The following is a 12,697-nucleotide window of genomic DNA, read 5'->3' as shown; positions in this document are numbered from 1 at the left end:
TTGAGGGAAGTAGTTATAGAAAGCTGGAAAATAACGCTTCAAGAAGGACATGAAATCTACAGCAAAACTAGCCAATTTTACAACCCATTTCTTGGAGCACTTGCAGCTCCTATGCAGATGAAGCCGTAATAAATATTGTACAAAGAAAGTTAATCTGTGTCTAGAGAATTTTAATAAATAAAAAGTTTTATAAAACTCTCCCTGGATCTGTTGGCTCTTAGTAACTCTTGTTAGTACTAGAAATATGTTTTTGACGTCTTTTTTGGATGTTGGCCTGCGTTCATAGCCTGTAAAAGCTGACTTTGTGCTTCCCCCGCTGCCTTACATGTAGGGGAAAAAAAAATCGAAAAACCATCTTATTGCACCATACAAAAGCACTGATAAAAGCTATGATTCCTGGGAGGGAGAGGGAAGAATCCTGCAAGCTGAGAATGGAAGTGTATAATTTCAAACTGTTAGTACTTTAACACCCTGGGATGAGTGTTGAAAGTGAATTTTTGTGAAAGGAATGTAGCAAAATAAAAGCAACAAAGAAGCGAAAGCCGAGCCCTGATTGATTCTGTTCTTCTTGAAAAAGCTTCTGTTGCATGCGAAGTCCCTCTTCCTGAAGTGTGTGTGGCACAGTTCTGCAGTCTGGCAGAGAAACTGACCTCAGCTGAAACTGTTTAAAGAAGAATTTGAGCAAGAATTTAAAAGATTGGAGAAATCTTTAAGGCTGTCCTGAAGAACAGAAAGGGAAGGATACTGTTTTGTTCAGTGTGGGGAGCAGATATGCAGGATAAGCTGCTTGTAAGAGACAAACCAAAGCACAGTGATAACAAGATTCAGAACAAGTCCTGACACTGGTCTTACATAAGTGGCCTGGTTGCATATTTGGAAGTATACCCATTTTATGTGTATCATAAGGTTAAATGGATGTTTCCATCCATGCTTTTTGGGAATATGTGCTTTCTGTTCCTTAAAAAGATGTAGATAGCTTTGAACTACTATAAAATCTTGGAGTACAAGGTGTAAGCTATAAAATCATGCATAGAAAGTGCAAGCTATAAAAGCATATGCATACCTGTGAAGGTGCTGATCGATTTGTGCTATTTAGGAGAAGAAATTCTGAAACAGACCTGCCTGTGGAAAAATGCAAATAATAAAATTCAACCAGAGGTTCTTGAGGCTTCTTAAGCTCTAACCTTGTTATGAGGAATGGGGATGTCGAACTGCCTAATACAGATGTCTGTGAGTTACAAAAATAACCAGATGTCCTGATTAGCAGAAGCAAATGTTCTTTCCTTAATCCACGTGAAATTATATTCAAAGGCTCTCCGGATGTAATGCTTGTGTAAATAAGGCACCGACAAACATTGGAATAGAAAGGGCCATTGGCCACCTAGCTTGCAAGGCTTGAAAGCTTGAATATTAAAAACAAATTTACCACTGCTGACTCTCTTAAATTCACGGAACAGAAATGTTAAGCAGGGCTGCTTCCCGGGGAACGTCAAAAGACTGTTCTCATTAGCCATATTTTCTCTCTCTCTCTCTCTTTTTCTGTCTCTCTCACTCTCATTTGAGAAATGTGTATGAAGTAAAGCTAGCTTTTTAAAATTTCCCTAAATGGCTTGTTCTCAGCACCTGGATTTCTGTTTATTTTTTGACTACAACTGGATTTGTGCTCTTCAAAATATGTCTGTTAATCAGATCTTTGATATTTGTGCTGGCTTTTGGTATTTTAACATTAAACTGAATTTACTGTTCTTGTAATGCTAAGACTCCCCACACCCTTAACTTACACTTTATAACCAAGCAATAATTAATAAATTAAATAACTTGATAAGAAAGTGTTTTTGATGTCATGAAGTTCCATTATCAAGTCTCATTGCTTTGAAAATATGTATTTTTCTTGTTGTTGGTTTGAATGAAGAATAAGGAAAAATACGAAGGATCCATTCTACAGATGTAACCACCAGAATCTTGTCCTGGTTTTCAACTGCAAAAAAGGTTGTTGAAACTTTTTTTATCATCGACAGCATTAATATAGATGCAGACCAAACTGGGACTTGTGTGAACATGTGTGTATGTGTCTGGTTGGAGGCGCAGTGTTGTACTTTTCCATTTTCAGTGCTGTCAGATCTTCAGTTTTAAGAATTTAGCTCATAGTAGGTGCCTGTAGCTGCTCGGGCATGAATTTGCACTTCATTTCTTTAGGCACCACACAAACGTTTGGGGTGGGGGTGGAGAAGTCCCTGTCATGGGGAGTTTATAAACGTATGGGAAGAAAAAAAAGCCAGGATTCTGTGCAGCTAACAGAATAATAGATATATAGATGTATAATCATGATACACATGTGCATACCAGTCTGCAAAGCAGGCACTGAACTGGAAGGCCTGTTTAGCTTATTCCCTTTCCTTTTCTGATATTGGTCATTGCAAGGCAGGCTGCAGTTTCTCTGCCCTCTCCTTCCATTGTTCTCATGCTTAGCCATAAACCCCTTGCAAAAGTACCATTTAACTTTAAACTTGTAAGAGCTGCGAAACTTGTCTGTGCCTTCATTCCGGGCTGGAGTCACCCCCTTGTGCCTACACGTTGCAATTTATGGTGTTTTCTGAAAGGATCTAATCTCGGTGAATGTTCAGAGCAGCAAATGCCAGAGAGGAATGGGGTCTGATACTTATCTCTGCGTTTTCATTGCTGTGGATCTCCCTGTGTGTTACAGCTGTCATTTTTGTTTTATCTCCTGAACAGACAGAGAATTGCCTTCAAACTTGCAGCTTTCATACATGTTTTTCTCAAAGAACGTTGCCAATGTTAAGGACTGCTTTTATGTGTTGTAGTGACTAGCCAAATAAGCATGAATTTGAGCATTTTGGGCCTCATGATAGGAGAAAAAAGGAGAAGCTGTCCTTAAATGTTTTTAGTGGATGTTAGACCCGTATTTTTTTTCACGGTAATACTGCTTTCCAGGCTGACATTGGCTATGCCAGGATTCATCCTAGCACTGTTTGAAATGGGTGAGATATTTATAAACTGACAGACAGCATTTATAAAATCAGGATGCTGACAGTCCCTTAACGATAACAATGGGCTTGGACTCATCTATCACTTACAAAGGTTATTGGAAAGGGAACATAAGGCTTATGTGTGCCTCTAGTCTTCGACTGGCACTTATTTCCACACATCTCTCTTTTGCTCTCCTCCCTCCATCCCCCTCCCCTTTTCAGTCCACTCTGGCTGACATGGGCATCAGGCAATCACAGCTAATTTCTCCGTACCTTTGCTCAATGATTCCTTGTCCTGTTTCCTGCAAGCAATTGATGGAAATGCGAAGACAGCTAACTTTGTAGCATCTTGGGGCAACCCCTTGTCCCCCCGACTCCCCCCCTCCTAAACAAGCGAAACATCCTGACTGCTGGCAGGCTGCTGGCTTGAATTGGGAAAGAAGAGCAGTGTTCATTGACTGACAGACTTAACCTGGGGCTGGGCGGGGGTTAGACAGGCCTTCTGCTTCCTTTTCCTTTCATAGAGCACCAGTCTGCAGGCAGAATGCTGATGTACCTACTTTATTCAGTGGCTCCCTCTTGGCTGAGACAGTACCCCTCTGTCCTTGGTGAGGAGGACCAAGTACAGTGTGGGGACGCTTCAAGAAACATGAAAGAGAGTGTCAGTTATTTTCAAGTTCTGATAAAATGCTGCGTTCACTCAATGCACCTAGGACCTTGAGGGTCAGGTCGTATCAACAGTTTGCACTGGAAAAGGGGAAATGCACGATTTCACTGATGTGTGCTAAAGCATCTATTGTGATGTGACAACAGAAATACCGAGACAGCTACGTCTGGCATCCAGTGTGCCCTTGAAACATTTACTCTACTGTAACTGTTTGGACACTGTGTTCCCACTGTATTATTTGCTTAGAGACCTGAAATACCCAAGCAGATTTCCAACATGCAGTTGTATGTGCTGATACCACTAAAAATGCACCCTGCCCCAGCTTCTGTTCGAACTGATGTATACGCACACAATGGCTAAAGCGAGACTTGATTGGCTTGAGGGGGTCTATTTATCAAGCAACTCGATTAAAATACAGACTGCACATGACATGAAATTTGTAATCATTTTTCCACAGCAAGCAAGCATTTTCTGTATTGGATGCAGGTGTTTAAAGCAATAGTGTCTTTTAAGGGCCAGTGCAGCACAAATTCTGGCCTTTGGGATAATGACAAGTGTTTTGCCTGCATAAACAATATTTTTTTTTTTTTTCTTTTTTTCCCCAAGGTCCGCACACACCTAGTTTCCCTCAAGCTCATCATCTCTGTCAGGTTAATCAATAGGCACCGTATGGCAGAGGGTCAGTAATCAGTGTCATCGTGCCTTTAAATCGTGTTGAAAATTTGCTTAAAGCCTGGGCCAATTAACATCGAGATGATGAATGGATGGGTAGATGGGAAGAGCCTGGCGCTCAGGGGCTTTGTGAGAAGGAGATGCTCAGCTGTTGAGCAGCAGACACCAGCGAATAAAATCAGCCATTCATGTGAGCTCAGTCCACCCACTCTTAATGATAATGTCAATCTAGCAAAATATATACACATTGGAGTTGTCATGAGTTCATAAATCAAAGGAGTTTGTCAAAGGCATTCAGATTAACGAGGCAGCAGCAATAACAAGTCAAATTTGCATAGAGAATTGCCCGAATCTCAGTAAATTATGATCCTGTTTTTCATTTGATTATTTGCTAATGTCTCAAGAGGGAGAATGATTATATTAGCATGCAAAATCTACTCCAGAAGTAGAAATCCGAGGTATAGCAGACCAGCACATGATGACAATTAATCAGTTTCTGCATACTAGCATAAACGCGCAAGGCCCAGAAATGAACTCCTTTTTTTATTATTATTTCTCCTTGCTACTGATCCAAATGGTTCAGCCTGACAGAGACTTTATATTGCTTTAACAGTGTTCTGAATTGTGCCTGCAGGCAAGACATAGTTATGCAGCTATAACCAACCTATCCATCTGCCAACCAGATTGGAATTCTCCTATCCAAGGCTTCCATTAACCCCCACTGACAGCTCCAAACAGGATTAAGAATTTGAAAGCATAAAAAATAGTTGTGTTCTTCGCATAGACACACGCTTCTCCCCCACCCCCCCTCCCCATGCTTGGAAAAAGGCTGCGTCTGTACTCTTTTATAATTAGTGCGGGGCAGAACAGCATCAAAGAAAGCCTCCCCCAGATGGCAGGGGTTTGATTTCCACCACTACGAGCGAGGCGGTACTAAAGGTAGCTCTGCCCAATTGGTAGTCCCTGGGAGTGCATTTTTCCATGTATTACGTCCCGTTCCCAGCAGTGTGTTTGCTGGACTGCGTACACAAAATACTGCATGTCATCTCCCGTCAAATGCTTCAGTCTAGGGATTTCGTATGCGTTGTAGCATGTTGTGTTTAGTGGTGGAGGAGGCTTCGTGGGGAGAGTTAAATAGTAATAATTTCGTAGTGGTCTTTAAGACAACCTGCCATGGAGTTATATTCTGTTAATTACAGGCTGAAGTTTTGAATGCAAATCAGATTTAAAAGGATCTCATTACAGACAGTAGCCATTTTAGGAAAAATAAGCTATGGAGGGCAGAGCCCCTTTACAGGAACCTCCTACTAGAGAGAAGTTGTGAAGGTTACAAGAACTGTGAGCTTGGGTTTCTTGGCTTCTCTTCCCAACGCTTCCACTGTCATTGTGTGACCTTGGGCAGATAAAAAAAAAATATTTTACCTGTCTGTGGGAAGGGGAGAGGGGGCAGTATTTATCTCACCAAGACTAATCAATTTGTGCTTTGGAGACTTCAGCACTTCTCATCTTATCTTGCTTGCACTTGTTCAAAAGGAGGGACCCCTGCATGTAAGCGCGAACACTTCTGGCCAGCCTGGCTTTAGTCTGTGAAGGAAGGCTTGCCTACAGGATTTAAAAATTTTCACTGATGGAAGGGACTTTTCAGCTTTCTGTATGCCCTGGTTTTCTTCACTTCTTTCACTCTAACAAATTCCATCATTCCTCTACTACGTATCAAGTACAGTCGCTGCAGATCTTTAATATTCCCAGTGAGTACACCCAGCTTCCCGTCTGGATACCAAATGCTTCTTTCCAGGTCTGTGCCCAAGACATTCAGTAACCACGAGAGGGTGCTCAGAGCGGTTCCTCCCTTTGCCTCTCTTGCGGCTGAGAGCATCGCTGAAGTCCTGCTGAAGCAAACCTATTCTGACCTCGCACATGTTTATCCCACCTCCCACCTTGTTCAACAAGGAGAAATATATAGAAGTACCGTTTCAGTCGATTACATTATGCTCTTCTCATGGTCATGGCTAAGCGTTGCCCTATCAAGTGAAATTCACTTCCACGCAGCTACAGTTAGTCCTGAAATATGCAGGGTCTTGTGCCTGCACCTGGATTGATGGGTTTCCTATTCCTGAGAAATGAGCGGGAGTTATAAACATCTGTGCTTTTTCTTAAGTGTAATGCTTTCCAGTCATTCTGTCTTCACCAAGCGTAACTTACTTGCCGACAAAAGTGCATGAGCAGCGCTCCTCTTTAATAGTCTGCTATCGGAGCTGCTGTGTTGGTGCTGTAGAATGGTGAGACGCCAAGCTGTGAACCACCATATGCACTTGGCAGTCTTTGTCTGGTCTTTGTTCAGCCAACCTCTTAGCCTTGCCACCTATAAAGATAATGAATGCAAAATGGTCCTCTGCTTGCTCTTAAAATTAGATGCTCAGCTTAAAGAAAAAGTAGATAACTTGATGCTTTGCAGTAACTAGGAATTTCAAAATAAGGGCTGACAGTTCACCAGCAGAACTGATTTTCCTGCTTTTTGATGTTTCTTGAGGGAGGATCCTTAATGGCTTTGAAGGACGAGAAGAATGCAAGATTTCACTGTTGTAGAAAGATTATTTGGAAGGGGAAATTGTTGTGGCACTTATTGTAGGGAAGGGGGTGGATGTTGAAAAAGCATCCAGAAACAGTAATCAACCCCCTCACCCCCCCAACAAAATCAATTTCCTGGAAATGTATAGTAACCCACTTCAGATTGTTAGGTTTCTCGCACATGGTCTTTTTCTCCAAAGCAAAAAAATTAAAACCCTTTCTTGAATTAACCACTTACTAAGCTGTATTTCATGAGTAGAAAAGAGCAGCTTTAGTGCCTGACCTTCCTTTTTGGAGATGTGTGATTCTAGCTTGTATGTCTTTACGATCACAGCCCTTTCTAAGCTGGATTTAATGTAATAACTTGGTCCTGGCTGAGGCCTCATATGAAAACTTTTAAAAGCTGGCCTCTTAGAACGATTTATCAGGCCTGTTTAGGATTGATTTCCATTATAAAACCCTGGTTACAGCATCCCAGATGTCATGGTGCCTTGTGAGTTCTGTATCTTGTTTAAAAAAAAAAAACACAAACCAAAATCACTAGTTGGTCTGCAAGCCTTGATTTATGCCAAATCCTCCCGACCAGTTTATGACATCCCAAGTGGGTTTTTTTTGTTGTGTTTTCCCCCACCTCTTATCTGCCTTTTCTCAGCAAACAGCTTCTACCCCTGCCCTGCCTCCTGTCTGTACCTTTTCTTCCCCTTCAGCAGACCAGCAAACCGGAGCTGCCTAGGCAGTGCCTGATCACGCAGCACTGCGGTGGGCACACGAGCACAGTGCTCTTCTGATGGCTTCCCGCAGCCCGCTTGCTTTCTGCTAGCCCTGCTCTGCTACGCTGGCTGTTTGCAGGGCCCAGCTCCTCCTTTGCCAACAGATGCCACTTCTGTCTCACGAGGTGTTGGGCTGGAAGCTGGCTCTGCAAGAAACCAGGCAGAGCCGTGATCAGTGAAGGACAGGTTATTTAGGGGACGAGGTGGAGAATGCAAACTTCTGCCTTAAAATACACACTCCTGAGCTTGTCTGCAAGTAACTGGAAAACCACCCTTTTCCTGGCAGAGCTCTCCCTAAGCAGTTTTTCTGTATCTCTTTAAAACCTGTTTAGTTGCTCACTACTGAATGCGTGGGAATGTGGCCTGAGGCTATGAATACTGTGGTGATCAAACTGATTTTAGATGTGTGTGTGGGATTCCCCCAAAGCTGGCTGTCATTACTCTGTCAACGAACCCATGCAAAGGAACGCTGTCTTCCAGAGTAGCTGACTTTGGCACTGAGGACAGGATTCCCCCCACGTACCCAGCAGTTTTTAACCAAGTATTTGCTACAGAGTTTGCATGTCCTCGGATAAACTATAGCCTGTCTTTAAAGTAAGTAATAATTGGTTTTAATTGTGAGGTTAACAGGACAAAAGTCTCCTGGTGGTCTTTCTTACTCATGCTGGAAAAGCCCTTGTATTTCTTGTTGTCTATTTTCTCTTGTCTTACTGATGCTCTTTTTTTTGGAGGTGGCAGCTTAAGTTTTGGAGCATCAGTCTTTCTAGAAATTGTACATGTATATAGAGTCAGGGTGAAGGAGTGAAAAACATAGCCATAATATCACACGCTACCTACACAATTGTTTTTTTAAGGATCTCCTGACAACCTCTTTCACCAGAATTTAGCTCCTTCATCATTTCTCTATGATTTTTGGCAGCCAAGCAGACTCAGTGCAACTAATAGTTGTTAGGCAGATTAAAAGCGTAGGGACACAGAGAACAACAGTTGCACCCGTTAACAACCTTTTGTTTTCAACAGGTTCCACTGTTTTAAATAGTTATTCTGGGGTGTTCAGGAGCACTGGTGTTGCCGTGCTGATCCAACCACCATTTCAGCTTTTCAAAGTGGCCATTATTGGTAGTTTCAGAATAAATCCCCAAAGCACAGGCTTCTTCAACAGATACCTGCACACTGGTGCATTGTTGTGTTGAGGAGGAGAAATTCTTTCTCTGCCATAACAAGCTGTTTGGCTTAAGAGTACAAGTTAGCCTCCGGTATGTGTTTGCGTAAAATACTACAGCTTGTGTAGTACAAATATTCTGTTTCTTTTCTCCTCGCAGAGTAATATTAGGGATAAGAAATGAATTAAAGCTTACTTTCTTTCACAGAACTCCTCTGAGAGAGAAGACTGTAATAATGATGAGCCCCCTAGGAAGATCATTCCCGAGAAGAATTCACTTAGACAGGTATGTGATCAGTCTCTTTAAAAATGCAATAAAACTTCCTAGCTCTTTGAATCCTTAAATGCTTCTGGAAGCTGAAGTCTGACTTGTGCTCATGGAAATCCTTTCTTTTCTCCTTTGAAGTCTGAATGAGGCACATTGTACCTAAGAAAATCAGAGACACAGATGTAGCTTTCAGGAGAGTCTGATTCTTTCTGAAGAAATCTAGACTTCTGCATAGTGTAGTCAGTTGTGACTCTCTAGTTTTACCTTTCTGCAGTTGATGTTCATCAAGACCTCTTTAGCCTTTTCTTCTATAATCGTTCCTGTCTCATTTGTAGTATATTTTCCCTTGCTTCAGATCATGCGTTCAAGAATCTCAAAGCGTTATAGAACAATTAAGCTTTTCATTACCCTTGAAGGTAAATTTTCTTGGAGGTGATGTCCAGGTTAGTAACCTGAAAAATGACTTGCTTTTTTTTCTTCAACACTTATATAAATTGCTAATGGGTAGAAAGGAGAAAGAGTGGGGTGATAAAACATAATCTCTTTGCCTTTTATATGTAGTAAAGCAAACTTTCTTACCAATTCAAAAGAATCGCTTTTTGTAATCCCTGTGGTCAACAAAGGGGGCCTGACTTGTGATTTCTGGGGGATTTAAGTTGGATTTAGTGATTTCAGATCTTGCTTTACATAGCACCTTGCGCTTCCTTCCCACTGCAACCTTCAGGCAGCAGAAGCAAAAATACGTCCGTGCCTCAGCTGCCCAAGTTTGCTGCCTGATGTATCAGAGTAAAACCATGATGAAGGTGACTTAAGTGAATACCCCAGGCCACACATTGCAGCAGCTGAGGAATTGGCACATTTCTTTCTGCATCTCAGCTACAGGAGCAGCAGGCTTAGGCAGAAGAATAGAGTGGTAATACACTGCCCCACTGCTGCTATTTCCAAGAAAAATTGTGGATCAAAACCACGGTAAAGAAAGGAATATATTTTTGATATAGTGTGTTTGTGCACAAAGTTGGTTTTGTTAGGGGTGGTGGGGTGGTTTTGTTTTTTTTTTTTATTTATTTATTTTTTTAAATGATGCGTTGGGTTAGGATTTTGTGGGAGTAGGTGTCATGTGAAGGTTTACTTGTGGCTAAGACAGGTCCATCTAACAGATGTAATCCACCTAAGTCTTTTAGACAAGAGGCAATATGCTATGATAATGAGCGAGATCCCAGATACTGCTGAGAAAATTACCTTGTAGAATTGATTAAATATGTTACACCAAACTTAAAATCTTTCTGGCATTCAGCAACAGACAAGAGCTAGAGGAAGAAGAGGGCAAAGCTACCAGGTTCCAACTGTGCATCCCCAAGATAGCCAACAAGGTGCCCAGCACACCAGAAAACTGGTTTGTTTTTTTTTCATCTTAGAGTTATCTTATTGATGGCAAGCCTTCAGGTTCAACAAGAAAAGGCCTATGGCTCTTCTCCAGCAAAAAGTAAGAGTTGTTAAGTCAAAAGGAACATGAGCTACCTGTCTTGTGTGCCTTCTCATCACACTGAGTCCTTCCTCATGATTATTGGTTAAGGAGGAGACAAATACTCATGAATAGTATTATACAGATCAAGGCAGTACAGTTTCTTGAGTTCAGTTTCCTTTCTGCTGTATTTCAATCTGCAGAAGTATTCTTAGTGTCCAGGGAAGGCTGTCTTTCCCACAGGCCCACAATTCATTGTGACCAAGGTGCCTAGATATCAAGAATAAACCTAAAAAAACACTCATACTGTCCAAATATTTCATATTGGAAGTAATTCACAAGGACATTGTTTATGACAAAGATGGTTAGCTGTGTTTCAGGATATTGTTGAGATGTTGTTTCAGTCTCCGTCTTTGTGTCCAGTCTTTACAGTGACAGATGGAGGACAAAATCCTTGGGTCTTCTGATTGCTATCTGGAGCCTTTTGTGTTGAGAACAGTGTTTGTGGACAAGTTCAAGCTGTAGTCTTAAAGCAAGTGCCCTCTTGTCTGGATCATAGAAGGTGGTTGACCATGATTTCTAGCCTCTGGTAGAAGCAATTCTGGTTCTTTCCATAAGTGTAAATAGAAGCTGTCAGTGCATTTTGGAAACTCAGATTGCTCCTGTATTAGTGATGGACAAGAAGCAGTGGGAAGCTTTCCAACTCTAGGTGCAGGAAACAGGCACATATGCAGCCAGTCATGTGTTTTCTTCTATCCTAATCAATGAGTAGAGCAATACTTATTGGAAAGATCTGCATCTCCTCCAGGAAGGTGTGCAGAGCGGCTACCCTGTCTTACGTCTATCCATGCTTTGTAAAACCAAAAAGATTTGACCTGCAAATGCTGTCAAAGCAGTAATACACAAAAAGTGCTGAATTCTGTACTAGTACCTTAGTAGAAAGATGCTAACTTCATAAATATTGAGTGTACAATTTCGTATTTTCAGTCCCTCCCTTAAGACAATGGTGTTAAAATTTCATTATTGGGGAACATGGACCTACATGCACAGAAGAATTGAATGTGTGTTTGTGGGAGAGGAGAAGTCTGTTTACTTAAATGGTCTTTCCAGTGAAAGTGTCCACATATTTAGTATTTTTTGATTAGTTTTAGAAAATTAATGAGATGCATCAGACCACTTCAGGGGAAGTATGATGTCTTGACATGTTCAGGTGCTGACAAGTTTAAGTAAAGGTGCATTACCTTTTCTTGCTTTGTTTGCTGTGCTGGCATGCAGCCTGAGCCATAAATGTTTTCTCAGATGGGGTTGTGGAACAGACATACCAGAAGATGGAGATAATAAGAAGGTATAATGGTTACTTAAGCATCTGAAACTGTAAGCAAGGGCTGAAGACACCCATTGCTCAGTTGCTGTGGACTTCTTACTAGGAGAAATATTATTCTTCTGTTGATTAAAATGTTTTTTTGGAGAAGGGTGTCCTCAGCAGTCTCAACAAGTGGACCTGGGTTGTCAGCATGCTGGAAGTGGGAGGCATGGCTGCTCTTAGGTGCATGAGGGGCAGGAAGGCAGGAGAGACTTGGAGATTAGCACTGGGAAAGGAAACAGAAAAAGGCAATGAACTCGACACTGTTGGCTGGAACAGTGAACAGATCTGAGCTATGACAGTAAGGATACAAACATTCGGTTCTTGTTGAGTGCTTGATTTGACAAGATTAAATTTTGAAGGGGTAAACTGAAAATCATAGTATGAAAACAGACGTCAGAAAAAACAATGACAAGTGGCAAAAGTTTTTGGCAACTTTATTTAAGCTAACAAACGAATTTTCACACTGCAAAGTTATAAATTAATTTTAATAGGCTGATCCAGATGGTCCATTTGGAAAATGGATAGCTTGATCTGTTGAAAATTAAACTAAATTTATCTCTCTCATACTTCAAACTGAAGTAAGCGTGAGAAGAGTGCCCATTAAGTCCAGCTCATACAGATGGACCGGCAGGTCACACATGGGACTAATCTGATTCATTTTAAAAATAAATGCATGAGTTATTGAATCAGGTTCCTGTTTCAAGCCCTGCGTGTGAGCGTGTGTGTGCCGCCCTTTCAAAGGGACTCGCAAATGCTTCAGTGCCTTTTTAACCTG

General features: G+C 41.5%; 1 protein-coding gene across 7 annotated transcripts in view; it reads left to right on the top strand.

Annotated features, from left to right (window-relative positions):
• Positions 1-12,697, top strand: part of BTRC (beta-transducin repeat containing E3 ubiquitin protein ligase) — a 123,717-nt gene that overhangs the window by 39,754 nt on the left and 71,266 nt on the right. For 4 of the 7 annotated variants that reach the window (XM_068397992.1, XM_068397990.1, XM_068397988.1 and 1 more), the window contains one exon: positions 9,035-9,112. The exons of the other annotated variants lie outside the window; for them this stretch is intronic. In XM_068397992.1, the coding sequence (XP_068254093.1) occupies positions 9,035-9,112 (78 nt within the window). The remainder of the gene's footprint in view (positions 1-9,034; positions 9,113-12,697) is intronic. 7 annotated transcript variants of the gene reach the window in all.

This window comes from Nyctibius grandis, chromosome 4 (genome assembly GCF_013368605.1).
Source record: "Nyctibius grandis isolate bNycGra1 chromosome 4, bNycGra1.pri, whole genome shotgun sequence".
Taxonomy (NCBI): domain Eukaryota; kingdom Metazoa; phylum Chordata; class Aves; order Nyctibiiformes; family Nyctibiidae; genus Nyctibius; species Nyctibius grandis.
This window is presented reverse-complemented; position numbering and strand designations above follow the sequence as displayed.